General features: G+C 41.4%; 1 protein-coding gene across 2 annotated transcripts in view; it reads left to right on the top strand.

Moving 5' to 3' along the window:
• ANK3 (ankyrin 3) overlaps nucleotides 1-27,598 on the top strand; it is a 411,799-nt gene that overhangs the window by 98,709 nt on the left and 285,492 nt on the right. Inside the window, exon 1 of one of the 2 annotated variants that reach the window (XM_072129792.1) lies at nucleotides 4,543-5,231. The exons of the other annotated variant lie outside the window; for it this stretch is intronic. Coding sequence (XP_071985893.1) covers nucleotides 5,169-5,231 — 63 coding nt within the window. The 5' untranslated portion in view covers nucleotides 4,543-5,168. Of the gene's footprint in view, nucleotides 1-4,542; nucleotides 5,232-27,598 lie in introns of those variants that run through there. 2 annotated transcript variants of the gene reach the window in all.

Genomic DNA, 27,598 nt, shown 5'->3' on the forward strand with positions numbered 1-27,598 from the left:
ACACTGTGTAGGAGCACTTCCTACTGTGTGTTAAAACTCACTGCTGCCTCGAGACTATAAAAACAAAGCACAAGAGAAAATATCACGGCTACATTTTTTTTTTTTGTGAATTTCAATACATTTGGAATTTTTGCCCAGCATTCCAATTTATTGCATGGGATATTAAATACAGCCACTAGAATGTAAAACATGTTACACAGAAAATTAGACCTCATACATCTCTGTGTCCTCTTAAAATTAAAGAAAAAAAATCCTGTTTTGGTTCTGTGCCAAATGCTCCGACTCCGAGTGCACCAACTTTTTTTTGGGTGCACCTTTAACATAGAGCGTGCAACACAATTTTGTCGTGCAACACTGCATGATAAATGTGGCGCCCGGTCCGACTGAGCCCTGGAACACCTATTTCAGTGCAGAACTTTTGTGTTGCGTCAGGTATAGTGGACACATATGTGTCGTGGACACTTTTTTTAAATAAATGTAAGCAGTTTGCACTGAAAAGAACATGCAAAGTCAGACAAAAACTGGTGCAGGGGCTTTAATAAATGTGGGCCAATATATTTGGCATGGAATGCCACATTTTAAAAAATCTACTTCGATACTGACTATGGGAATCGATGGGGGTCTAGCTGCTAAGACCCCCATCAATCGTAGAAGCAAAAGACTGAAGTACTTAGTGCTGTGCCCATTTAGCTGTGATCAGCTTTTATCAGCAGCTGAAGAATTACTCCTAGAAGTCAGTGATTCAGTCTTCAGCTGAAGAGACAGAACGTTTGGCCGATTTACTATTGTCCCTTCATGTAATCAAATCACAGGTGGTCTCTACTCCAAGACCAAAATGTGTGACAGGACTAGGTCTAATTTCTCTCTCTTAACATATAACATCTGAAGTCTCTGTATGAGCCATTTGTATGCCTGTCCGCCATGAAGAAATAATATCAACATGAGAAAAAGCCAAATGTACCCTTCATACACAAAGATAATATGAGATGATGTGATTCTATGGGAGACGAATATTAAAAAGCTCCCATTTATAGCACTGGAAAAGTCCAGAGAAACTCTGAAAGCTTTTTGTCCCATGATAAGAGCTGAGCAGCAATGAATTATGTATAACTGGCAGCGATTCTACATCATTGCATTCGGTTACTGTGTGATCCCTGCCAGACGCTTCATAGTTTAGTGCTGGTGCCCGTCCCTGACTTCCTATCTGGATATTTTCTGCATGGTTAGGGCTCCCAATTGTTTGAAATAAAAACCAATCCTTCCAAGTTATGTGATCTTCATGACCTATAAATCTCACTCTTTTTCTCATCTTTTAGATCCTTTAAAAGTGAGAATTATTCGTGTTTATTTGTCTGTTATTTGATGGGTCAGGAGCTGAATTCTTGCAAAAGTTGAAAAGTTTTAACCAAGTTTTCAGAGAAGAAAAGGTGCCAAACCCTTTCATCGCATTTACACTGTTCGATAATATACAGGGGCATTTAGAAAACCTTGAGCATTGTATAGAGGTGCACTGACAGGTAAAATGACTGCACTGTGTTTAAAGGGGTTGTTCAGCTCTTGACAAACATGGCTGCTTTTTTTTTTTTTTTTTTACAAATTCAGCGCCACACCTGACTCTGGTTGAATTGCAGCCCAGCTGTATAGAGATGAATGGGACTTATTTGTAATACCAGAATCTAGTCATGGTAATTTCATGAGCTGTTTTTGGAAAAAAGCAGCCATGTTTTACAACCTCTTTAAATTAAAATGATGCACTGGTATAAAAATTGCAGGAAGACGTTGTTAACTTCAGTCAATATGACATATAGGGGCAGATTTACTTACCCAGTCCTGTGGCGATCCCGCGGTGTGTTGTCAAGGGTTGACGAGGATTCGGGTCTGCCACGATTCACTAAGATCGTGCATCCAATTTCCTGCATGTGTCGCTTCCGCGCCAAGGTCTGCCAGAGTTCACCTTCTTCTGCCCGATGCTTGTAAGTGCGTGTCTTGCGACACAATTCTAAATGTTAAATCTTGCGCGTTGTACGAATCCATCGGGTTGTCCGACGGCCACACCCCCCAATTTCTGTTGTGTGCAAGCCGGAGCCGGTGCACCAAAATCCAATCGCGTGTGCCGAAATCCCGGTGCAGTTTGCCGCAAAACAGAAAACGTCAGGAAACCCGACGAAAATGAGCTCCGTGGACCCTTAGTAAATGAGCCCCATAGTATATAATAATACTATTATATAGTATAATATTATAATAATATAATCGATACATTGTGCCCATCATATTCATGAGCATAATCCATGTGTACTCTACGTGGAACCAATAAACTGTAGCCACATTTTTTTTTTCCGTAGAATGAGTTACATTGACATTGGACATATTCAATAAAAAAATTCTCATGGCCTCAAGATAAAGATGTTGTTTTTTTTTTTTTTTAATCTTGACTTTGGTCATGTCCAGGATGTTATTTAAACAGCTAACAAGTGTCCAATTTACTTGGCCATGGTTTCCTCAGCCCATGTGTAAGACAACTCGTTTTTTCCTGAGAATATAGAACCAACTATTTTTCTCGAAAAACACATTGTACAAAATAGTAGTGTCCGACAATTATTGACAAAAGTTACAAATTAGAAGCAGTTTTAAAAAGAAGGACCTTGCCCTACAGCTTACAATCTAATTATACTCTCTAAGAAGCCACTGAAATGTTGTCCTTAGTGAATCGTGAAAGATATGGGCCAAATTTGAGTGTAGTCTTCCAATTGTCTACTGTGGTGATAAAAGTATTTTTTAATATGAAATAACTTGATTTAGTTAATTTAATGTGATTAACTTGATGATAAAAAGGCTTTTAAGAAACTTTCATGAAACCTTGGTCTAAATCCCAGTGTTGGCTATTTGTGATCTCAAACAAATCACTGTCTACAGTATTCATAGTACCAAAAGTTAGATTTCAAGTCTGCTCTGACTAAAAGGGATTGTTGTCTACCCATAATTCTTGTGTAAAGGGATTGTTGTCTACCCATAATGCTTGTGTAAAGGGATTGTGTGTTCTAGGAAACCAATTTTCAATGAAGATAATAGATAAAGGTTCCTAAGTCAGTAATTAATTTCTTGGCTTGTAAGAGTCTCTTTCTCCGGAGGCATTGGGGTACCAACAATGTTCCTTTCCCATTTGATGCCAATGAGGGGTGAATTGAACATTTTCTGACAGATAATAGCCGTTTTCTATGGTGGATAATGTATGGATTAAAACATTCAATAGCGAATACTCATACCTAAAATATTCTGTAATCCTTTCTACATAGTATCATACATGTTTGTACGTGTAACATTCATCTTCGATGGGACATAGAAAAATGGTTCAAATGAATCAAGACTCGAATGTGGCTGAATTTCATTGACCAAATTTGAAGAGCGATGGGTAACACATGCTTTTAGTGATGAGTGGAAAAAAAAATCAGTTTGGCACAAATTCGGATCCTTTGGGGTCCCTGAACATGCACTTGTGAAATGGGACAAGTTTGTGGCGTTTGGAATCTCGGTTAGACTTTCTTGTGGCATCTTGACCTGTTTGCAGTTTGCAGTTTCTGCTAAAGCTTTCTAAAAGTAGCCACCCTCTGGAGCCCTGACTCGGTATGTGATTTCCAGGAAGGGCACCTCCTGTCATATGCTCACATGGAATTACAGATGCGGTTCTTCACCGAGAGGGCCTGTTCCCCCAAAACAGGACCGGACTCCATGAGGGCGGCTATTTTTTAAGCGGTTCCTGTTCCTTCTACAACCGGTACATATTAATAGCTGGAAACGGCTTCAGGAGGTTGGATAGTACTTCCATAAAATCTTGGTTCTATTTTAATTTTTAGGTGGTTGTATTGGTATGACACACCCTGATTCTGTCAATGTATCTTCGTAACAATACAGCATTGTCCTAAACAAATAAATCTTTTAGTAAAAAAAAAAAAGATGGAGACAGGGGGCAGTGTCTCCATCTGGAGATAAAAAAGGTTTCATCACCAGAGGTGACAGGGCTTTTTTACTATGTGAACTGTCAATCTGTGGAATAGCCTGACTCGGGCGCTGGTCACAGCAGGGATAGTAGAGAGCTTCAAGAAGGGTCTAGATGCCTTTTTACACCTAAATAACATTGATGTTTATGTTATATAGAATTGTTTCCCCTAAATCCCTTCCTCATCCAAACCCTTCCCTTCCTTGAACTTGATGGACAAGTGTCTTTTTTCAACCGTATAAACTATGATGATACTATGATGACCTTCCCAAAAATAGTTTTGAAAACGCTACTCGTATGGTCCACTTTTTTCAGGAATCGGAATAAAGGTATCAGAGTCATAAAATGCAATGGATGGTTCTTGAAGACTCAGTAGATGCCTTCTCTCTGACAACACGGTAGCTTTCGATAATGTTGTTTCCCATCCATAGGGGGGGGGGGAGTCACATGGTATGATTATAAAGCTTCTATAGGCAAGGTGAACTGGCAATGGTTAAAAGGAAGCCGATTATCCCCAACAGTTTGATTGTTTTGCTGGCTCTACTGTTAGAATCAGCCTGGGAGTGGCTTCGGAGGCAGAGGGAGCGTGAGCTCTTCTTTTCTCTGTCATGCCTTTATGCATTTAACACATGTGTTAGTCTTAAGACGCTCGCTGCAATCAGTGAAATTTACATTCACTTTCCAGTACATGGGAGAGAGAGAGAGAGAGAGAAAAGAACGGATCATCCAGCGAGGAAAGCTTCCCAGACTTGTCAGCAATCTGCAGCTCGTTCCTGTTCTGTACTCGTCAATACCATTTAAAGCCTGGAAACAACTGTTGGGAGAGCACGGCTCGAAAGTCTTATTCCAATTGACTTCAGGGATATAGTGTAGTTCATGCCGGATGGGGTTAACGCTCATTTATTTAAAGGAATAATAGTCTTTTGTGTCGGGGGAAACTCCCAGTTTTTTTTTTTTCCTCCCTTTTAAGCCTAGGCAGCGAGCATGGGCACTTTCTGTCTGTGCAGCTGGAAGTCAAGACTGTAGAGCCATCAGCTTCAAAGCAAGCACTTGTCTGTGACAGATCGTGGAGAAGGACTTTGGGTTTCTGTGGGTTTTTTTTATTTCACTTGTTGGCTTTGGATGTTGGAATATATAGGAGCAGCGATCCTTTTACTTCCATTCTACCAATAAAATGAGTGAGGAAGCGAAGGAGAAAATTTCCAAGCCTGCACATAGGAAAAAGAAAGGGAAAAAGGTAACGGACGTCTGTGCTGTTTACATTTTGTGATTACTGTCATCACTATTATAATACTCAATAGAGCAATACTGGCTGTGCATGACTGTGTCTACTGGGTGTGTATAGAGGAAGAAAACGGTTCAGGATTGTATGTGCCATATAACAGACACACCTTCACATGGGCGACTGTGTTCTGTTTATGTCATATCATAGGATAGAGAAGGTATACTAGATCCATCTCCATCAAATGCCTAGGTATCTTGGAGAACTTTCTGTGATGGGTTGCTTCTCAGGGGGTCTGGAGGAGCCTAAAGGCTTTGATGTCAATCAATATGTCTGGTACATAGTCCATCAATGGGAGTTGGTACCTGCTGGAATAGGATTAGCAACATGTATTGGGATTATGCTTTGTAAGCCTAAATCATGGCAGCAGTGCCTTGTATTGCAGTGCACTCCTGGATCAGCTTTGTGCAAACAGGTGCTTTGTCCCTGTAGTTAGAGGTTGTAGAAATGGAAGGTAGTAAAATAGATGGGGAAAATAATGATACAATAAACACACACATTACATGGGCACACATTCCACACATATATATATAACGGGGTGTCATTGCTCCCCACTCGCCACTTACTATTCCACGAATCAATATGAATACTGTGAAAACCTCAGCTCGTGAATGGTCAGAAAAATTGAGAACCATCGAGATACAAATCATCTCAGTGTGAAACTAAATTTACTGCACCACCTGTTTTTGTGTTTGGCTTAAATAATTACGGCATTATTTTTTTCAATTTTTCGCCCTTCCGTGCCGTAATGGTTTGTAAAGCGTTACATTGAATTTGGATAGTCATTTTCCACAGTACTGCCATAATGTTTTTTTGTGAGTCCAACTCCTCCTTAGGCACACCTCTTTTTATTACATCACCTTTTATACTGTTGATTTCAAGGTGAACGCTGCCGATTGGGATAACATTTGATTGAGTTTGTGTGAATAATGTAGGAGTAGAGGGTAAAGCGTTGTCTTATCTGAGTTATGGACATGGTTGGGGGAAATATCTAGGTGTAGCAGAGTTGAATTTGACATCTGATACTTTTGCAGCTGCGTCATTTGTGCATTGTGATAATTCCTGGAGTTGTGTAGTAGAATTGCCGTGCCGTTCTGTGAAAAATTGCACGGCGAGACCAACTCCGCTCTGCTACAGGTCTGCTGCATCTGAACTTTGTGCAATATATAAATTCAGAGCTCTCCATAAAAGTTTCATGTTCCTCTTTTTTTTTGTTTTTGTTTTTTTTTTTATCATCGCCCGTTTTGCAAAAGTGGAAAAAGCTACTGTTAATTTTGGGCTGGGCATAATTCTGATGAAGGTCTATAATCATGGTCCAAACATTGTAAGAAATGGATATAAGATCACATCAAAGCTGTATGACATTTACAGATTTTTCAAGGACAATCCTGTTCATTGTAGTATATTGAGGCACATACAATTGATCTACCATTATTTAAGGATAACCCATCTTTTGCTTTGTTGGGGTTATTCTAAGTGGTGACTTCTATGTTTTAATTACCATTATAGCTCTGTCACATCAATATATAACAATAGAGAGATCATTGTTGATATTACTGTCATTGCTCCATACGTTAAAGGGGTTCTCCAATCAAGTAATTATTTGACATGGTCATAGGATTTATAAAATGTCTGATCAGTCAAAGAGATTGGGATGGCTGGGAGATTTAGGGCCACCATTAATGTTTCCATTAATGGATAGTGACTGAGCATCTGAGTCAGGTTACGCTGACTCGGAGTAGCATGTTGTTAGGATGCAGCACCCTTGTCAATCGTACGACTGGGCTTTTAATCTAGGAACTACCTAGAGTCTGACAACTTCTCTTCCATTGGAATAAAACTACAAGGTACTTGTAGTATTTGACAGCAAATCACCACAAAACATACGTCTTTTTTTTTCATTCCCTTCAAATCCAGTATAGTCATAAGAATTAATGGAGATAAAATCAGGATGGATTCCTCTTTGGGTTTGTTTGCTGTGAATACAGAATATAATATTTTTTTTATGTAATGAATGCTATATAATCAATTGACAATATTGGCTCCACACTCTCCCGATATCAAAGTCTGTTGCCTTGGAGTCATCTTTGACTCTGCCTTATCCTTTAAGCCTCACATCCAGGCCCTTACTACAACCTGCCTCCTCCATCTCAAGAACATCTCTCTCATCTGACCCTTCCTCAATCCAGAGTCTACCAAATTACTAGTGCATGTCCTTATCATCTCCCACTTGGACTACTGCAACATTCTTCTCCGTAGTCTTCCAGCTAACTCTCTAACGCCCCTCCAATCTATCCTAAACTCTGCTGCCTGGCAGCACCACCTGTCTCCTTGCTTCTACTCTGCCTCTCATCTCTGCCAGTCTCTCCAATGGTTACCCATTGCACAGTGAATTCAGTTTAAAATACTAAGCATGACTTACAAAACCGTCCACAAACTGTCCCCTCCATATATCTCTGAACTCATCAGCCAATACCGTCCCACATGTAATGTTCGGTCCTCACAGGACCCTCAGCTTCACTCTATTACCATCTGCTCTTCTCACAACCACCTCCAGGACTTCTCATTTCCCATACTTTGAAACTCTCTACAAAAATGTGGCAGACTGTCCCACACTTTCCAATCCTTCAAACGTAACCTTAAAACCCACCTGTTCAAGATTCCCTAAAATACACATTAACTGCACTTCTCTTCTCCCTTACCTTGTGTCTCCAACTACCCTACTATATAGATTGTGAGCTATCGCGGGGAAGGGTCCACCGTCCACTTGTCTTCTGATCGCTGTAGTCTTGTATTTGTTCTTAATGTCTGTCTGCGAATCCCTTATTGATTACATGGCGCCATGGAATTAATGGTTCTCTATAAATAATAATAATTGTATAGGTATAACCCCTTAGTACTGTAGAACTAGCCAAGGATTGCCCTAGGAGACCATTTTAGGGCATTTAATACAGTGATGGCCAGACACATTTCCCCCCTTGTTATGTGCCGGGCTCAAATCTGCTGGGGAATTTCTATAACTTTGTAAATATCCAATCAGATTTTATTTAACTCACTTTGTAGCTATTGCTTCTTCAGATGTGCTATCTGCATCTATCCCTGCTTCTGTTTTATACTTTAATGCTAAAAATAAGGCGTAAATGGACTGTAACGGAGACATATTGGCAACATATGACAAAAGTCCCGTTTACAGCTTGTATTGTTGGCCAGAGCTGAAGTTACAAGTAAGTTGGAAATTTCGCTTTGAATACATCAGATTATTATACAGTGTCTGTCTGTTTTACGGATCATCTTCCAGAATGTCAGTAAGGAATGTCGAGTTGTGAATGCAGCTCAAGGTTTTCTGGAGATTAATTTACAATAAGTAAATGGTGCTCTTATTTCGATGATCCCCTGCAATTTCAGTTCAGGCACGGATATCCGCCTCAAACAGGAAATGCTTGGAGGTGCCTATTCAGCCAACCATTGGCTTAGGCGGGTCACTGCTGATTGGCTGAAAGAGCACATTTCCTGTGCCAAAAAGCGCAGTTCCCAGGACAACGTCTGAACCATAGATGAGGCCAATTCTCATAGTCTTTTCATAGCTGGAAAATCCCTTTAATAGAAAAAGAAATGTGGGCTTAGTTCATGTAGCTGCTGAACTTCAAATTTATATTTATTGATACCGTAAGGTTAACAGATACTTAAAATGTTATATTTATTACTTATTGCTGTATTAGGCTCTGTTCACACCTGCATTGCCGGACCTGTTACATGTTACCTAAGGCGACCACTATTGCAGACTATTACCATATTATTGCCATATTACGGTGACCATAGATGCGACCTCTTACATGTCTTAGTAGCTTTGCTTTCATGACTATGACATTTAGAGGACAATATATTTGAGTAAGTTGCATCATTTATGATTATTTATTTATTTTACTATTCTGTGTTTTTTTTTTTTGGTTGACACCCACTACAACTAATATGTATTGCCACAATAATCCAGGGAAATTTTCACTGACCTCACTATCTACGCTGAGGGAGGACACTTTCTTTCACTGGAAACACATTATAGCTTCAACCCCGTACGTTACACTGACAGCTAATTGGCCTCTGCTGTACCTTAATGACTAAGCTTCCCACTCTTTTACGTCAGAGCTACCACCAGGGCAAAATGTCCACACACATGAACGAGCAATCATTTGTCTGAATCTTGACTTTGACAGCTATATAAGTACGGTATGTTGGGAACTCCGGATGCAATAGCAGCCAACGGTTTAGTATGTTAGAAGTAGGAGCAATCAATAATTAAGTATTCATTTCTTGTACTTGATTCCTTAAAAGAAGGAAAATAGTCATGCCGAAGGATCAGAGTGAGGGCCCTAGGTCTCAGCGGCCCCATGTATAAGCCGACTGTTCGACCTGAAAATTGTAGATCAGGTCCTATTCCTGCCCGTATTTGTAGCTCCGACAGTCATTTTCTGCTGCCGTCAGTGTGTGAGCTAACTTCACACGATGATGATAATATGACCACAAACAGATCATGGGCCTGTTGTTTGTAGCCCCAGAATGCACATGTTTATACACAGGTAGCCTGAGATGGGACGAATTGCTGATCAAGTAATGATCAAGTCAGAGCAGCCGTTAGGATAACAAAAGGTGACATGGTCGTGACAAGATGACAATGTAGAGCTGGGATTTTTTTTCAGAAGGTCCAAGGGTGGAGAAAAGAAGGTTGAACTTGGAAGCAAGCCATTGTGAAGCCGGCTCTTGGGCACTGCAGTAGGCTGAGCTCTGTGATGATAGACCAGTGCCTGACACAGGGCTTCCAAGTTGGTCAAAACTGAAGGAAGATGGAAGTCAAGATAGGGAGGACTTTAAAAGGAGTAGAGGGTCATGAGGAGAGAGGAGTCCTTTTGAAGTGTTGCTCGTAGATGTGGGTAGAGACCAAAGATGAACCTGTTCGGCCTTCTCCGTAGAATAAGAGTTAATACAATACATTTTGGTGAAAAAAGTGATTGATCTTTCATTTAAAAAAAGAATTAAAGTACTCAACAGCTTGATTAAAAAAAAGTTATATTTGTGTAGGTTTATCCTTGAACATGTACATAGTCGGCCATAACAACCTACTGCAGCAGAACGTCTATAGTCTCACTGCTCTTACAGTAAAGAACCTTTGTATATGTTGATGGTAGAATCGCCTCTGCTCTAGGCGTAGAGGATGTCCCCTGTCTATGGTGATGGTAGAACCTCCTCTCCTCTAGGTGTAGAGAATGCCCCCTGTCTATGGTGTTGGAAGAACCACTTCTCCTCTAGGTGTAGAGGATGTCCCCTGTCTATGGTGATGGTAGAACCGCCTCTTCTCTAGGTGTAGAGGATGCCCCCTGTCTATGGGGATGGAATAACCACTTCTCCTCTAGGTGTAGAGGGTGCCCCCTGTCTATGGTGATGGTAGAACCCCCTCTCCTCTAGGTGTAGAGGATGCCCCCTGTCTATGGGGATGGAATAACCACTTCTCCTCTAGGTGTAGAGGATGCCCCCTGTCTATGGTGATGGTAGAATCGCATCTCCTCTAGGTGTAGAGGATGCCCCCTGTCTGTGGTGATGGTAGAACCACCTCTCCTCTAGGTGTAGAGGATGCCCCCTGTCTATGGTGATGATAGAACCTCCTCTCCTCTAGGTGTAGAGGATGCCCCCTGTCTATGGTGATGGTAGAACCTCCTCTCCTCTAGGTGTAGAGGATGCCCCCTGTCTATGGTGATGGTAGAACCTCCTCTCCTCTAGGTGTAGAGAATGCCCCCTGTCTATGGTGTTGGAAGAACCACTTCTCCTCTAGGTGTAGAGGATGTCCCCTGTCTATGGTGATGGTAGAACCGCCTCTTCTCTAGGTGTAGAGGATGCCCCCTGTCTATGGGGATGGAATAACCACTTCTCCTCTAGGTGTAGAGGGTGCCCCCTGTCTATGGTGATGGTAGAACCCCCTCTCCTCTAGGTGTAGAGGATGCCCCCTGTCTATGGGGATGGAATAACCACTTCTCCTCTAGGTGTAGAGGATGCCCCCTGTCTATGGTGATGGTAGAATCGCATCTCCTCTAGGTGTAGAGGATGCCCCCTGTCTGTGGTGATGGTAGAACCACCTCTCCTCTAGGTGTAGAGGATGCCCCCTGTCTATGGTGATGATAGAACCTCCTCTCCTCTAGGTGTAGAGGATGCCCCCTGTCTATGGTGATGGTAGAACCTCCTCTCCTATAGGTGTAGAGGATGCCCCCTGTCTATGGTGATGGTAGAACCTCCTCTCCTCTAGGTGTAGAGAATGCCCTCTGTCTATGGTGATGGTAGAATCGCCTCTCCTCTAGGTGTAGAGGATGCCCCCTGTCTATGGTGATGGTAGAATCGCCTCTCCTCTAGGTGTAGAGGATGCCCCCTGTCTATGGTGATGGTAGAACCTCCTCTCCTCTAGGTGTAGAGGATGCCCCCTGTCTATGGTGATGGTAGAACCTCCTCTCCTCTAGGTGTAGAGGATGCCCCCTGTCTATGGTGATGGTAGAATCGCCTCTCCTCTAGGTGCAGAGGATGCCCCCTGTCTATGGTGATGGTAGAACTGCCTCTCCTCTAGGTGTAGAGGATGCCCCCTGTCTATGGTGATGGTAGAACCTTCTCTCCTCTAGGTGTAGAGGATGCCCCCTGTCTATGGTGATGGAATAACCACTTCTCCTCTAGGTGTAGAGGATGCCCCCTGTCTATGGTGATGGTAGAACATCCTCTCCTCTAGGTGTAGAGGATGCCCCCTGTCTATGGTGATGGTAGATCCGCCTCTCCTCTAGGTGTAGAGGATGCCCCCTGTCTATGGTGATGGTAGAATCGCCTCTCCTCTAGGTGCAGAGGATGCCCCCTTGTCTTGGTCACAGTCCTAGGTATAAAAAGATCTTCGGAGAGATCCTTGTACTGTCCGTTCAGGTATTTGTACAGCCGTCTGTTTTCTAAACTTAATAACCCCAATTTTTTTCATCTTTGTGTTGGTAGAATTATTAAGACATTGTACGTTGTATAAATTGTGCTAGTGGCTGAGGTCAATGACAAGGCACAACTTCAAGATATTCCTTGGTTTTATAGTTTTTGAATAAATTTCTCTACATTCTCCGACCTTGTTTGTTTACGTTACCATTTCCCGGTAGAAGATGTGTAACCTTTCTCTGAACTGAACGTGACATTTCGGCTTGTTTTTGTGGTGAGTAAAAAAACTCTCAATGTTGTATTTTTCTTGCCTACCAAAAGCCATTGGGCCTAAGATCTAACAGAGTAATTGATTGTGACCTGGCAACTGCTTCTGTTTCCTTTATTTGGCTTTGGAGACCAATAATGCTCTTTAAATATTTCATCTTATTTTGCCCCGTAATTGTTAAATACATTTATGTTGCCATTTTAATGAATCTAGAAAATGGAGAATTGAGGACTGAATAACCTGTAACTTTTATTATGTATTATGTTCAATACATGGAAATAAAGGTAATGGTTCTTAGTAATTTCAATAAAATAATAAAGATAAATTTCTAGAAAAATAGAAGAAAGAGGCGCCTCATGGTGCAGATAAGATGGATATGTGGGGTGGTGATGTAGTCCTTCTTATCTGGTGGAGCTATTCTAAGTCCGTGTACGGTAGTTTACCTTTTAGGTTCTATATAGATCCAAGTTTTCAACCACAGGATCTCTCAATTTAATTCTAGGTGATATGTACTCCAAATCTTCTTGTTGGAGTGGAGGAGATTTCACAGTTGTGCTGCTTTCCCCAGTTCCCCTCAGCAGTGGCGTAGCTTGAAACTATGACGTATGGTTTATAGTACTAGTCCTTTTATATGAGACTCCTTATGGGCCCCCTAAACCTCTTGTGCCTGTTTGTGACCGCACCTCCTGCACCCCTTCAAGTTACACCCCTGCCCCTCAGTTTTCTGTGCAAAGGCCCCCCAACTAGGAAATCTCTATCACTGGAGAACTGTCGGGAATTGGAGAACGCAGCACAACTGTGAAATCTGCATGAGTGTTTATCCACTCCAACAAAAGAAGTCTTGTGGAACGGATTTGGAGACCATGTCACCTGTGAAGAACTTGAGAGATTTTTTTTCAAGACATGGACATTGGTACTGGTTCGTAACCCAAGTGCTCCCCTGAGAAGTATTGTGCTTTTAACATTTAATATTGATATCTTTTTTTAGGTTGTTTCAAACTCTCTTGCTTAGGGCACTGTAGAGGTTGTCCAAACATTTGTAGAAAGTAGAGTTGTAAAAGGAACAGGGGTAGTGGTGCCCTACCAAGTCAAGATGAATGTCAAAGCAGGATATAAAACTAACATAAAGTTGTGTTTATTAGATCAACATGTCAGTAGGGAACATGTTTTGACACCAGACTGGCATCTACTTCAGGCCAAATATAGTTATGGGATCTTGCTACTGTGTGTGAGACCCCATGCTCCATTCCCTGAAGAAGACGCCATCATGAATATGCATTGCCTACTGACCTGTTAATCTATTTAACCCAACTCTCTAATGAAAATTGTGTTCATTTGATATCCTGTTCAGTAACTCCACTTGGCTAACAACTAAAAAATTCTTTGAGGAATAACAAGGGAACTGCCCAACATATATGATCCAAAATTTCATGTATTTACTTAAGTAATCATGTTGGGAAAGGTGGTAAGTTCTTTTCAAAGAAGCCGTCCAATGAGGGAAACTAACCATTTAATGCAGACCTCTGGAAAATAAATTAAAATCCTGGAATCTTGGTGCAAAACATTTAAAGCACCAGCTGAATCCACAACAGTTTCCCTTATAGCAGATCTAGGAATAAATCTGTTGAATTCTAATTTGTCCAATCCTATAGTTAAGGTGTAAATGCACTATTACAGGTATCAGGCATTCAGGTCCCCCAAGTCTATCACCCTGTACCATTTTCATTTGGAGGGTTCCTGAGTGAGCTTTGTACTTCTCAAGCACCCACACAACATGGTTTGCTCATCAATCACACGCTTTTGTATAATAAAGGTCTTCACTCCAATCACTTATACTGCCCTGTCTACAGATGGGCTGTTCATTTTTAAGCATGGTAAAACTAATATAAACCGTTGTGGAGCTACGTGAATTGACTAAGTTCCATAAAGCCATTTAAGGAGAGAAATATGAAGATGTTATGAATTGTAGTCATTAGAGTAACATATCCTATAGACAAGGCCTTCAGGCAGGCAGTGTACTACATTAACATTTTATCTGCAGTTCTATTGTGAAGCTGAAGGTTAGAACGGCGGAGTACCAGCCAAAATTCACCATGTGATTACTTAATTTTTAGTTCCATTCACATGTGAATTAGGATGTTGAATTGTTATGCTTCCCCTTTATGTTAATTGGTGTTGTAAGCTGATCATTAATTTCAGTTTGTGCTATGAGTAGGATTTGCCTCTATTCTTACACAATCTGAGGATTTATATTTAGCAGTATGTGTAATCCACGTCTTAGGCCTGAATAAGTCTGATGTCTTTTTTTAAGGTTCTGCTTTTTCCTTATCCAATTTCAGAACCGAAGCAATGTCTGAAAGTAGTAGATATGTTTTTGGTATCTTAACGAGCTACAGGTGTATAATGTGAAACTGCTAGGCCTCAATGTATAATCTGTACCAGGCCCTCAAATATAATTTATAGCACAATTCTCATCATTTTGTGTTATATAGGAAACATCAAGGTATTAGGGCTGCGCCCCCTCAAGTTCCACCCCTGCTGAGCTTTGCAGACTCCATATGCTTCTGTACAGGATCCTTTGGTTTAACAAGTATATAGTCTCCTTAATAGCAATATTTTTGTGCAGTATACCCCAATATGTATAGAATTTAATGGTCACAAACAGAATTCCCAATGTAATGTTTCCTTTAAGGATAGATCAATGAAGCAGGCAACCACTGGCTTCAGCTGTGGCCTATACAAACATGGAATGTCAATTTCCCAAAACCCATTTTTTTTTCCTCCAACCTGTCATTTTTCCTGTGCATCCATTGTTGCTACTATATATACTCACAAATTATATTTTGCTACTTCATTCAAAGCTTGTCACGTAATGTTATTGACTGAATCTTTTTCCTGGTGTGATGAGGTTTGCGTGGAAAGTATTACTTATAGGGGGTAGTCCCAAATTTTATTGTTTTCCCCTATCCGCAGGATAGCTAAGGCATAGCTAATTGATTGGTGAGGGTCTGACTTCTGGGAGCCCCAGCGATCATAAGACTGTACCTCACCCATCAAGAGAATGGGAGCCCCAGCAATCAGAAGTTTGGACCCCAGCCATCAAGAGAATGGGAGTCCCAGCAATCAGAAGTTTGGACCCCAGCCATCAAGAGAATGGGAGCCCCAGCAATCAGAAGTTTGGACCCCAGCCATCAAGAGAATGGGAGCCCCAGCAATCAGAAGTTTGGACCCCAGCCATCAAGAGAATGGGAGTCCCAGCGATCAGAAGTTTGGACCCCAGCCATCAAGAGAATGGGAGCCCCAGCAATCAGAAGTTTGGACCCCAGCCATCAAGAGAATGGGAGTCCCAGCGATCAGAAGTTTGGACCCCCTCCATCAAGAGAATGGGAGTCCCATTCAATTAGTGAGAAGTGGTCACCCACTCTTGCAAACTACAAGGTCCATTCTCGTGATCGATCATATTGTTATCCCCGATCCTGTGGAAATTCTATGCTATGTGCACTATAAGGCAATGTGTTGTAATCTACCAAAAAGATTTGTATGCCTTTACACTTTTTTACTGGTATTGGCCATCAAAACCAATTAAGTATATTGTTTGCAGATTTTTACCTGTAATGGTCATGTAAATCTATTCATTTGGGTACTGAAGGCAACACAACAGTGCAAAGCTATTATTATTTGTATTAAATGAATCTCTAGAGCTGGTAAGGCCCTGGCTGTTACAATTGTGACAGATGGGTGAACGAGCATTGGTTGGCAAACAGAAAAGTATACGCCGAGCAGTTGAAGAAAATAATTTGTGGATAAATCTCTTTGGATTTAAGGACCACTTTGAGACCCCTTACAGCAGTACTACAAACACATGACCTGATGCCTTTGACTAGGGGCCCTTGATGCCCAGTTGCTTTTCCCCCATTGCTCTCACAGATTCCTGCTTCCGACATCCGATACATAATATTATTTTCCCAGTAAGAAATCACAACTGAAGAAAGAAAATCACATCTACTGTAGAATTCATTTAACCGATGATCATTAACTGATGATTGCACCTTTTCTGGGAAGGAAATTAAAGGCAGGCAGAAAGCCCAGTATACCACTCCCTTTCATTTAGCTGTGCATTGGAAAAACTCCCAGCTAGTATATGATTAAAGCCAGAAGAAGTGCTAATAGGCAGCCCCATCCAGGGAATTGAATCACTTGGGAAGCGACTGAAGGGAGGAAAGACGCAGTACACAATGTGCCAGGTGCTACATCTCGCACTATATAGATTTCTAGCCAATGTCTGGAACCCTGCCACTTCCTACCTTATTATGTTACAAAAACAAAATGCGTGGGCTTTGGCTGTGGGACATAAATAGTTAAAACTCTGAGCGAAGCAGAGTCCCTATTCTCCAATGTGAGCCCTTAATCTGTTGCTGTGATCTCTTGGCCAAAGTTTAATCGCTTCTTTTTTTTCATTTTAATCCAGTGCGTTTTTTTTCTATAAAGTGCATCTTGATGTCATCTGTAGAATTTCATATTGTTGAATTGTAAAAAAAAAAAAAAAAAGTAAAATGGATCACAGATAAAATTTCCCGTTTGGCACAAGACTTTAACATAATGGGGTTTATTTAATAAGGGTCCCGCGAGCACATTTTCGGCGGTTTTTCCAACTTTTCGGGGATCGTGCCGGGGATTGTGTCGCATGCAATCAGATTTTGCCGCATCAGCGCTGGCTTTCATGCAACAGAAATCGGGGGCGGGACGTCGGACGATCTGACTGATTCGGACAAACCGTGGGATTTAACTTTGAATTTGTGTCGCAAGATCAAGCACTTACATGCACCGGGAAGAAGAAGGTGAACTCCGGCGGACCTGATCGGGGAAGCAACAGATGCAGGATATCGGGTGCACGATCTTAGTGAATCGCAGCAGCTGTGCATTGGAGTCAGGGAACGTGCAATATCTATGGCCCCTTAGCTGTAGACTGCTGCTTTATTTTAGATTTTTTGCAGTTTTTGTTTTAGTAGGTAGAATACTGTTAAAAGGAGTGTGAAAGGGTCAGGTCTCCTGATCAGTGGGGGCTTTGGATCCCTATTTTATGGATATGCTACCAGTAATATTGTCTGTTTTGTTACCCTGGTTTCCTAACCTCCACTTTTCTTTCAAATAGGGATTCCAAAAATCAGAGGGTCTGACATCTAGAATTCAAGATTTTTTAAAGAGTTTGCCCCTATCACTTTATTGGGACCAAGTTTCAAATGAGTCTTATGATGAATGGACATGACTTCACTGGCCTGTAAGAATGAAACAACACTCGCTGGTGCACTGCCACTGCTCCGAACTGGTGTATTTCTGGGGGTGTCAGTAGCTGACCAAGCTGACCAGATATTGATCACCTATCCCAGGGATAAGTTATGCCCTTTACTACTTTAAAAAAGACCTGTGAGGTCGATTTGGGACCCTAAACTCACGAACCTGTGGTTTAGAATCCCAAATTGACTTGAATTCTTTACGTGAACAAAAATGAAAAAAAAAAATTGTGCTAACCTTGATGTGAATCCAATGCGGCACTTTGAAAAATCCTGTTCCCTTGTCTCCTCTCCTGATATGACAAGTAAAGGCAGGTTAATGCCCTGACTTCATTGCACATGTGCAAACCTACGGCGCTTGAGCAGTGAAACTGGGGTATTGTAAGCCGGTTTCACTTGCAAAGCAAGGTTTTTTTAATTTTAAAAATACAACATGGCGATCACTTTGCGATTTTGCAGTATATACAGCCAGTGTTGGAAAGGGGTTTCTTAGATCTTCTAGATAAAATTATCCTTTCAACCTTTAGAATAAACACCACCAGCCTCCATATACGGTTGAAAGTAGGAGAACAAAAAGGACAACAAGGAGGACGGCGCCTCGCGTGATATCGTCGGGGAAGTAAAAAGGTAAGTATAGAATGTGCTCACCTGTTGAGCACTTGTAAAAGTGCAGTACAAAAGGAGGGAAAGAGGGTGTCCACTACTTTGATCGGGTCTCCAGTACTGGTGTCTTGAGCGGCTCCCACTTACTCCAATGACCGGTATCCAACGGAAACCGTAATAGTGTGTATAGTGGAGAGGAAAAAAGGTTTTGGAGTATGTGCGGGTGCGCTACCAACCAGATTAGGAGGTGAGAGGTATACAATAATTCAGTAGTATACAGTAATTGGAAGATTTATGTGTACTTTTAATAGATACAGCAGTAAAAGAAATCCAATGGTTACGCGTTTCGGGAGACACTCCCTTCGTCAGACCATAGCTAAAACATACAATAAAACATATACAATATATACAATGAAAAAGTCTATAAAAATTTCATAAAATAAAGAATATATAGTACTCAGCAAAATGGAGCATGAGTTGAGATTGTGTAAAAAGCAGTATAATGGGTGGTACTAAGGAGATATAGTACATAGGCAGAAGTGGTGGAACGGTAAAGAGATAGATATAAGGATATATTCAATGACTAGTCACATAAGAGACATAGGGATGGATATTATTATATAGATTATATGCTATATTATATATAGAATCCAAAGAGTGTTAGTAGTACTGAAAAATATGTACTTACAAGCTGATTGGATAGATGAGGAGAAGATGCTGCTGATTAGCTGGGGACTGGTATGCTCACTGTATTTATGGCGCTCGAGGACGCCGGCGCATGCGCAGTCGCAAGGCGAAACTGGCGCATGCGCGGTGCGGACATGGCCACTAGCGGCCGTGGCGGAAGACTGGCGCATGCGTAGTCGCAAAGCGAAAAACTGGCGCATGCGCGGTAAGGAGAGGCCGCTCGCGGCCGCGATGAGGACCTGGCGCATGCGCAGTGCGGGAAGACACTGGCGATGCGAATGAATGTATGTGAGGTGGGGATAGGTATACAAGTATGCGCAAGTGTGCGCCCCCTGTACGGGTAATGAGAAGAGGATGAGACTATAGCAGAGGAGGTGTAGGGGAGCATAAAAAGAGAGAGGGGGGGGGGGGGAAAGGGAGACAAATGGGAATAGAAATGATTCAATACAGCATAACAACAATTGAATAACAGGCTAGTAAAAAAATTGTAAATGTATAAAGATGCATCAAAATGGCAATAAAATACAATGTATCAAAAATACACAAGGGAATGTACAATGTCGACATTGGGTAGGTACAATGGTGTAAATACAAGATCATGTATTATATCAGATAAATTTATTGATGGGTTGACTGGTAGAGGTGGAAGCGGTCAAAAAATGTTTTCTAAGCTTTCATTGAGACCGGCTGGAGCTAGAGTGTGGAGCTTGTAGATCCAGTACATTTCCCGTTTGGTAAGATGGTTGTACCTATGGGGAGTGGACGGGGGGATATGTTCGATAGGGGTAATGCTGAAATCCCTGTAGTTGCGTTGGTGGTGTTGGGCAGCATGTCTAGATATACTGTGCAAGAGGAAACCGTTACAGATATTACTTCTGTGTTTATTTAAACGCTCCCTCAGTGGTTGGATGGTTCTACCAATATATTGAAGTTTACAACTACACTCAATTAGATAAATGACGTAGTTGGAGCTACAATTCAGGAAATGGTTAATCTTAAAAATCTCGCCAGAGTTATTGGATGTAAATGTTGTTTTCCTGTGACTGATTGTTTCGCAGCATTTACATAGCTTGTGGCCACACCTGTAGCTACCCAAAATTTTGGGAAAGAATGAAGAGGAAGTAGTGTTCTGTTTGGTGGTGCGTAAGCGACTGGGAGCCAATATATTTTTCAGGGTGCGTGACCTTCTGAAAGTGATCTTAGGGTTGTTCGGTACGATGTTTTTGAGGTGGGGGTCGTGAAGGAGTAGGCCCCAGTGTTTTTTGAGAACTCTCCTGATTGCTGCCCCATCATCTGAGAAAGTAGTGATGAAATTCACATCATTAGTTGGATTCTCGGTTGTTTTCTCTCTCGTCTTAAGGCAATCACTTTGGCTAAGGGTACCGGCCTTGGTGAGAGCTGATGAGATTAAGGGGGGAGGATAACCTTTAGCCTTGAACCTGTCACTTAAGATTTTGCTTTGTTCTTCAAAGTCTTTATTTGTGGTACAGTTGCGTCTTATTCGTTTATACTGACCATATGGAATGTTTGTTTTCCATTTTTTGTAGTGATTGCTGGTAAAATCTAGGTAACTGTTGCTATCTACAGTTTTAAAGAATGTTTTTGTATTAATTTGATGGTTCTTATGAAATATAGTGACGTCAAGAAATTCAATTTCATTGGTAGCCAGATTTGAGGTAAATGTGAGGCCCCAGCTGTTGTCGTTAATATTTTCTATGAAGCTTAAGGCTTCCTCTTTACTGCCATTCCAAATTATAAAAATATCGTCTATGTACCTTTTATAGGTCACACATTTGTTAAAGTTAGGATGGGAGAAGATATTAAGTTTTTCGAAAAGGCCCACGTAAAGGTTGGCGTAACTGGGGGCGAATTTGCTGCCCATAGCGGTACCTCGCTGTTGAATGTAGATTTGTTCATGAAAAGAGAAATAGTTATGAGAGAGAATGAATGTGATGGCAGTGAGAATAAAGTTACTTTGGGTATCTGACATGTCTGGATCGTTTCTGAGAAAATGTGAGATAGCATTAACTCCTAGATCATGTGGTATAACAGTATAGAGAGACGAGATGTCCATAGTCAGAAATATATAGGAATCTTCCCATGGTAACGTTAGGACATGTCTGATGAGATCCGAGGTGTCTAGCGTAAATGATTTTAGTTTCTTGACATATTTTTGTAGGAATAAATCTACGTAGTGTGACAAATTGGCTGTGAGGGAATTAATGCCTGAAATGATGGGGCGTCCGGGGGGTTGTTTGGAGTTCTTATGGATTTTAGGCAGAAAGTAGAAAATGGGGGTAGAGGGTTCCTCTATTTTGTTGGGCTCTTGTGCAATTCTTTAATGCCCTCTAGTGTTTAATATTTAAATATTGTGAGGCTCATGTATAGGAAGTGTTCCTGTTTGGAAATAATGTAGGGTAGCCTTTTATATTTGTACCATATATTGAAAACCAGCTTGATACATTTTTTGTTGTTCTGTATCTTCCCAGAAATATAAAAAAACTTACGGTAATAAAAATGTGTAGTATTTTCCCAGACAAGATTTATGTTTTTATGCACGAACCATATTTTTAACAACTGTGTTTAGATTTTAATCTTATTGCTAGAATTTTTATTCTCTCCAAATGTGCTCTACAACAGTTAAAATACATTATTTTATATGAAGGGGGGGGAGGGGGTGACAAGCTTATTTAGTCTGAGGGTAACATTACAGCATTACAAGGGGCCACAATTGAAAAAGCCACTCTAGAAGCACCAACTACCACACTGACTGCAGCACAAAATACCACCCTAGAAGTGTCAGACAATGAATAATGTAGACCCCAGACCAAACTATAAATAAACACCAGATCTGAGAATTCATATTAGAGATGCAAATCAAATAAAGGGGTTGGCAACTTATACGAAAATTAAACAGCGTATCTATAAGACCGTAATAGGGTCACCTACATAATTATTACCCTGTTAAAGACCACTGAGGAGCAGGACTGAGGACTACCTGTTACGTCCCATGTTCTGCCAGTTTTCAGCGGATGGAGGGGGAAGTGCAGTAATTTAATTACCCGCTCTACACAGAACTTCAAAGGAAGCCCTGCCGCCTCGTGGGTCTCCTGGCAGTGAACACTAAAGGAGTAGGAATAATATGGGTGACCGTATAAGAGTCTTATACTTACCTTGTTAAATTTTGTTATAGGTGGCTGACCGCTTTCAATAATGCAAACCCCAGATCAAAGAACTAATAATAATGCAGACCCCAAACCCGACAAATAATAATTTTGGAACCCAGTTCAGAGAATTATTGATAATGCAAACCCCCATCTCAGACAATCGGTAAGATGAACTCCAAACAAAAACAACCCAAAACTAAAATGAGAACCCCAAATTGGAGAATTAATAGTAGCTCAGACCTCCAGATCAGTCAATAAATATTCCTTAGTAACTGTGTTGCATTCCCACTCAGTTTACATTACAGAGAAGCTGCCTGGCATCTGGCTGACGGCTTTAGCATCTAAATGTGTCGTTAAGGAGGAATGGACAGGAAGTACATGTCACAATAACTCACGATTTGAGGGCTATTCTCGGTGCTCTATACTTTACCTCTGCCTGTACATGAAGCTCAGATATACAATACTAAGCAATGGCCTAAAATAAAGTGAATGGAATTTAGGAGTAGATAATAAAAGACTGAATAGTATTATGTCCCCACTACTGACTATAAGAAGTCACAGAGGAATTGTGTGACCATATCAAACAGGATACACTTGTATTCCCATAATATGACATAAGTGCCCTGCATTGTACCGAGGCTTTAAGAAGTTTCTGAATCAATTGACAACTAGGTGTAATCAGCTGAGGACAGTAGCAAATTATGCCCTTGGCTGTCCACAGAGCGTGACCCGCTATATAAAATGGTCTATGCCACTTCCTGCCCTGCAGCAAACTACATGACTTGGTAAGATCTTACCTGTTTGTTATTGGTGTTCACCATCGGGGGCAGCACAGTGGCTTTGTAATAAGCACTACAGCGTTGGGGTAGTGGGTTCAAGTCCCACCCAGGACAACATCTGCAAAGAGTTTGTATGTTCTCTGCGCGTTTGCATGGGTTTCCTCTGGGTCCTCCGGTTTCCTCCCACACTCCAAAACGTATTGGTAGGTTGATTAGGGGACAGGGACCAATTTGGCAAGTTCAGTTCTGCACTGGGCTACTCCTGCTGGAACATTGCCCCTGGTCTGACCTTGCTGCATCATTTCTCATAGCATTATATATTGATCTGCATGAACCAAGGGTCTGATAAGTTGAACCTTAATTAGCGACTACCATGTACATTATTATATATGCAGATCTGCACTTGAACCTGCCCTTTTTCTTCCCTCCTTTCTCCTGGTTCCCCAACCAATAATCTGTGTTCTGGAATCTTAGGCGCCTCCACAAAATGCTACGAGCAGAACTCTACGGTAACTTACACTGTTTACAGAATAGAATTCACTGAAATAGCAGTAAATAAAACTAATGGCATCCCACCCCAGCTCTGACTATAGCACAGTCTTATGAAGCAGAGCAGGAGCAGAAGTAAATAACAGGCTGCAATCAAATAATTATTATTTATTCTTGTATAATGCTATTTGCACAGGAAGCCTGGCACATAGAAATGACTAGAGCGGACATTAACTGCTTTAGTTTAATAGCTGTTTAACTGAACGGTGGTAAACTATCAATAATTATTATTTTATTGTAGTAAATTAAGTTGGGATTACAGAGTATTCTGTAGAAGACATTTGTTATATGTATGGATCCACTAAATATGTAGTGTTGATGTCAGAATACACTTGGAGAGCCTGAATCTTCAAGAAAGTTGTAAGCAAAACGGTGGTATTATCCAGACAAATGCTGGTCCTGAGATAATTACGTTGACTGATTCTTCTGAACATTGCCCTTGATTTGGTACCCGCAACTATCTACTGAAAGTGTGTATGACCGTGACAGCGTGTACTGTATGCTTATCATTTCCAGACTCCTTACCCCAAGTCTTACCTGCTTTTGGGTACACCAAGGTGCCAAGGGTTGGCTTGGTCCATGCAGTAATACCATCTCCGTGCAAGTTCAGTATGGAATGGTTGTCTCCGATGGTATTCAACTAAAGGTGGACATACACAATGAGGCACATTTACTTACCCGGTCCTGTCGCAATCCCCGAGCTGCGTTGTCCAACGAGGATGAAGTCCGGTGCGATTCACTAGATTGTGCGTCCAATTTCCTGCATGTGTCACTTCCCCCGCTCAGGTCCGCCGGAGTTCATTCTTCTTCAGGTGTATGTAAGTGCATGTCTTGCGACACAATTTGAATCTTAAATACCGCGCTTAGCCCGAATCAGTCGGGTTGTCCGACCACGCCCCCCAATTTGTGTTGCATGAAAGTCGGCGCAATTGCGCCAAAATCCGATTGCGTGCGCCAAGAACCCTTGTTAAATTCAGCGCAAATCGGATATAGTCGGGAAACCCAATGGAAATGTGGTGTGCAGTCCCTTAGTAAATGTGCCCCACTGTATACAAGCAGCTTAATAGTTGAACACCTGTTGATTGTCTGGTGAGAAAGTTGTAGTCCATTCAGTCGTAGAGACCTACAATATGTTTCTAATGACAACTGCAGGACAAATGATCGTTCTTCAATGTTTACCAAAGGATAAATTGTTTATGGATGAAAGATCTTTCACGAAAGTGATCAACCCTTTTGTCTGACCATTGGACAAAAGAGTAAAAAGCAGCTTCTTTCCAGAAGGAAATGAGGCACTAGCACATGTGCAATGGCGGCTATTGTGGCCCATGTGTCATCAACGTGTGAGATCCGCTTATGCACCGATGACAATAGAAAACGACTGCCCAAACCTGGGAAGGAATAGGACATGCTCTTAGTTTTGCAGCTTGGGCAATCAGCTCGTACACGGAGCGTGAAAATCATGGTTGTGTGTATGAGCCAATTGAAATACATGGGGCCGTGTGGTAGCCATTGAAATACCGGACATCTATGAAACACGTTCATGTGCGTGAAGCCTTGATCAGAACTCCTAAATGATTGTTGTTAAAGCAGTTTTCTCAATAAATACAATTTATAGGGAATAAATGTCTTTTTGAGGGGGAACTTATCTGCGTTTTATAGTGATCACCCAGGAGGCTATAAATATAAGTTCAACCATTGAAATTGGTTGAACTTCCAAGAAGTCCTAGTCTGTGCGGAGCAGCCAATCCATTTTCCATGCTCTAGGGGTCTTGGCGGTAGAATCCTCACTATCAGACCTTTATCCTCTATCTAGGAGATAGAGGTCTGTAAATATAAAACCCCTAAAACTTTTACCTGACCATTGTTTTACCTGGCCAATACCTTTTGAAGATTGAGGTCATGTTAATCAACAAATTTTACATAAATCCATAGTACATTTTTTTCACCCTTTTCTTCTCCTTTTGTATTTCACTTTGCTGAATTCTTTCTTGCTCGCAGACAGAAGGAGCAGTGAGTCACTGCAGCTAGGTCTCCAGCTACAACCTAAGAGACCATTGGATACAATAGATGAAATATCCTAGAGCAGTGGTGGCGAACCTATGGCACTGGTGCCAGAGGCGGCACTCTGAGCCCTTTCTGTGGGCACCCAGGCCATCACCCCAGCATGAAGTTCACTAGACAGAACTCAAAGAATCTTCCTGCAGAATCTTCCTACAATGATAGGCGAGTTTGCCCTCCTCCTTTCAACTGTGTTGGTGTCTATAGGAGGCTGAACGTTTGAAAGTTGTCAAAGAACAAGGAGAAATAAATCACTGCTTAAATTGCTGTGCTGGAACTTTGCAATAAATAAGTGGCTTTTGGTTGAAGTTTGGGCACTCAGGCTCTAAAAGGTTCGCCATCACTGTCCTAGAGAGTGCAAAATAAAAGTCATCACATGACTGGAAATTATGTCATTCTACACACTGATGAATTATGCAAGTGCCCCTTTACTTCTACTGGGTTGCCAGAAGGGCCGGAGCCAGCACTGGGCTAGCACTGGGGCCCAGAGCTGCTTGGGGGTCCCCCATAAGGCTGTACAGAAGAATCCATGGTTGTATCTAATGAATCCATATGGTGTGAGGGTGCTGTATATAAAATAACCATGAGGGGGGCTGTTTTGTAGGGTAAACCAGGGAATATTTTAGGGAACAGGAGACTGTTTTAGTTTCCGAATTTTTGATGCCGCCACGTGAGTTCACTGTAAAGGGGCCCACTGAGGCTCTGTCCCCCAGGAGCCTACTGAAACCTGGAGCCGAACCTGGTTGCCAGGACAATTACTGTCTAAATGATCTATTTATATCAATGAAGATGCCAGTGTTCAGACCTCCAGAGTACAGACATGTATACCCTATCCTGAGTTGTATCTTTTAAGCTAAAGTTTAACTTTAAGTTATTTATAACAATAGTAAGGTAATTAATGCAATATATACAATATCTGAAGGTTGAGTTTTTTGTCCATGTATTAGATGCATTATCGTGTAGATAAATTGTGCAGCGTGTAACACCTCATATCTTTTAGACTCGAATTTCTCTGAAGGTGATTTGCCGAAATTGTTTCACGTTTCTGTTTAAACTCCCACATAAGCCCCTACTTCATGTAACCTTCCAATTTACTGCTCCTTACACAGAACATTAAAAATGCATTGTAGCACAGTTTAACTTGGCGGAAAAAGTACCATATACATAATTAAATGGAGAGCATTTGGTATGACAAATACTCAGCGTGAACTGATAACATTTTTTTTTTTCCTCCTCAACTTTAATTTTATTTATGCTAATTAACCAGCCTGGCTTGTGGAAACACTTTCATGCCTGATTATGGAAATGACGAATTGGGGACGTAATTTGGGGACGTAATTTGGTGCAGGGTTTTATTAATTGGAATTTTACATGTATTCATTTTGTAATAAAAGTCCAAAAGAGATATTTGCATATTTTCCCTAATTTCATCTTTGTATCACCTTGATATTATACTTAACATGGTCAAGGGTGTTGGTGATTACTACTACAAACCCCTTGACAAGAAAAGTGCCTTTTTTTTAACCTCGGGCAACAATTTTCTTGCATTTTTAATTTCAACCCATACTGATTACGCTTATAATGTTATTTATTTATTTATTTTAACGATTAACCCATTTTCTGGTTCTCTTTGGAAATGTACTATGTATTCCTAATGGGGAGAGTTAGTTTTCCAGTCCCCTCTGGAAAACTATGAGATCAAAGGAAATGGGTGCATTGAAGTCACCTAATGCCGCTGGCAGGTGCTGTTGAGACCACCCATCCATATACTTCTTAGATGGTTCAGCAGTCCATTTGGGTCCAGCTGCCATTGGGGGAGTTGGCCAGGATTTACTATTGATGGCCTCTCATCAATAATACATTGGTTGGGGTCAACACTAGTTCTGCGCACCAATCAGCTGTTACGCGCACTGCAAACAAAAGGGCACAGATCTGGAAGCAGATGGCTCTGTGTTTCCACTGTTGCCATTGCTTACAAGTT

Source organism: Engystomops pustulosus, chromosome 11 (assembly GCF_040894005.1).
Source record: "Engystomops pustulosus chromosome 11, aEngPut4.maternal, whole genome shotgun sequence".
NCBI lineage: Eukaryota > Metazoa > Chordata > Amphibia > Anura > Leptodactylidae > Engystomops > Engystomops pustulosus.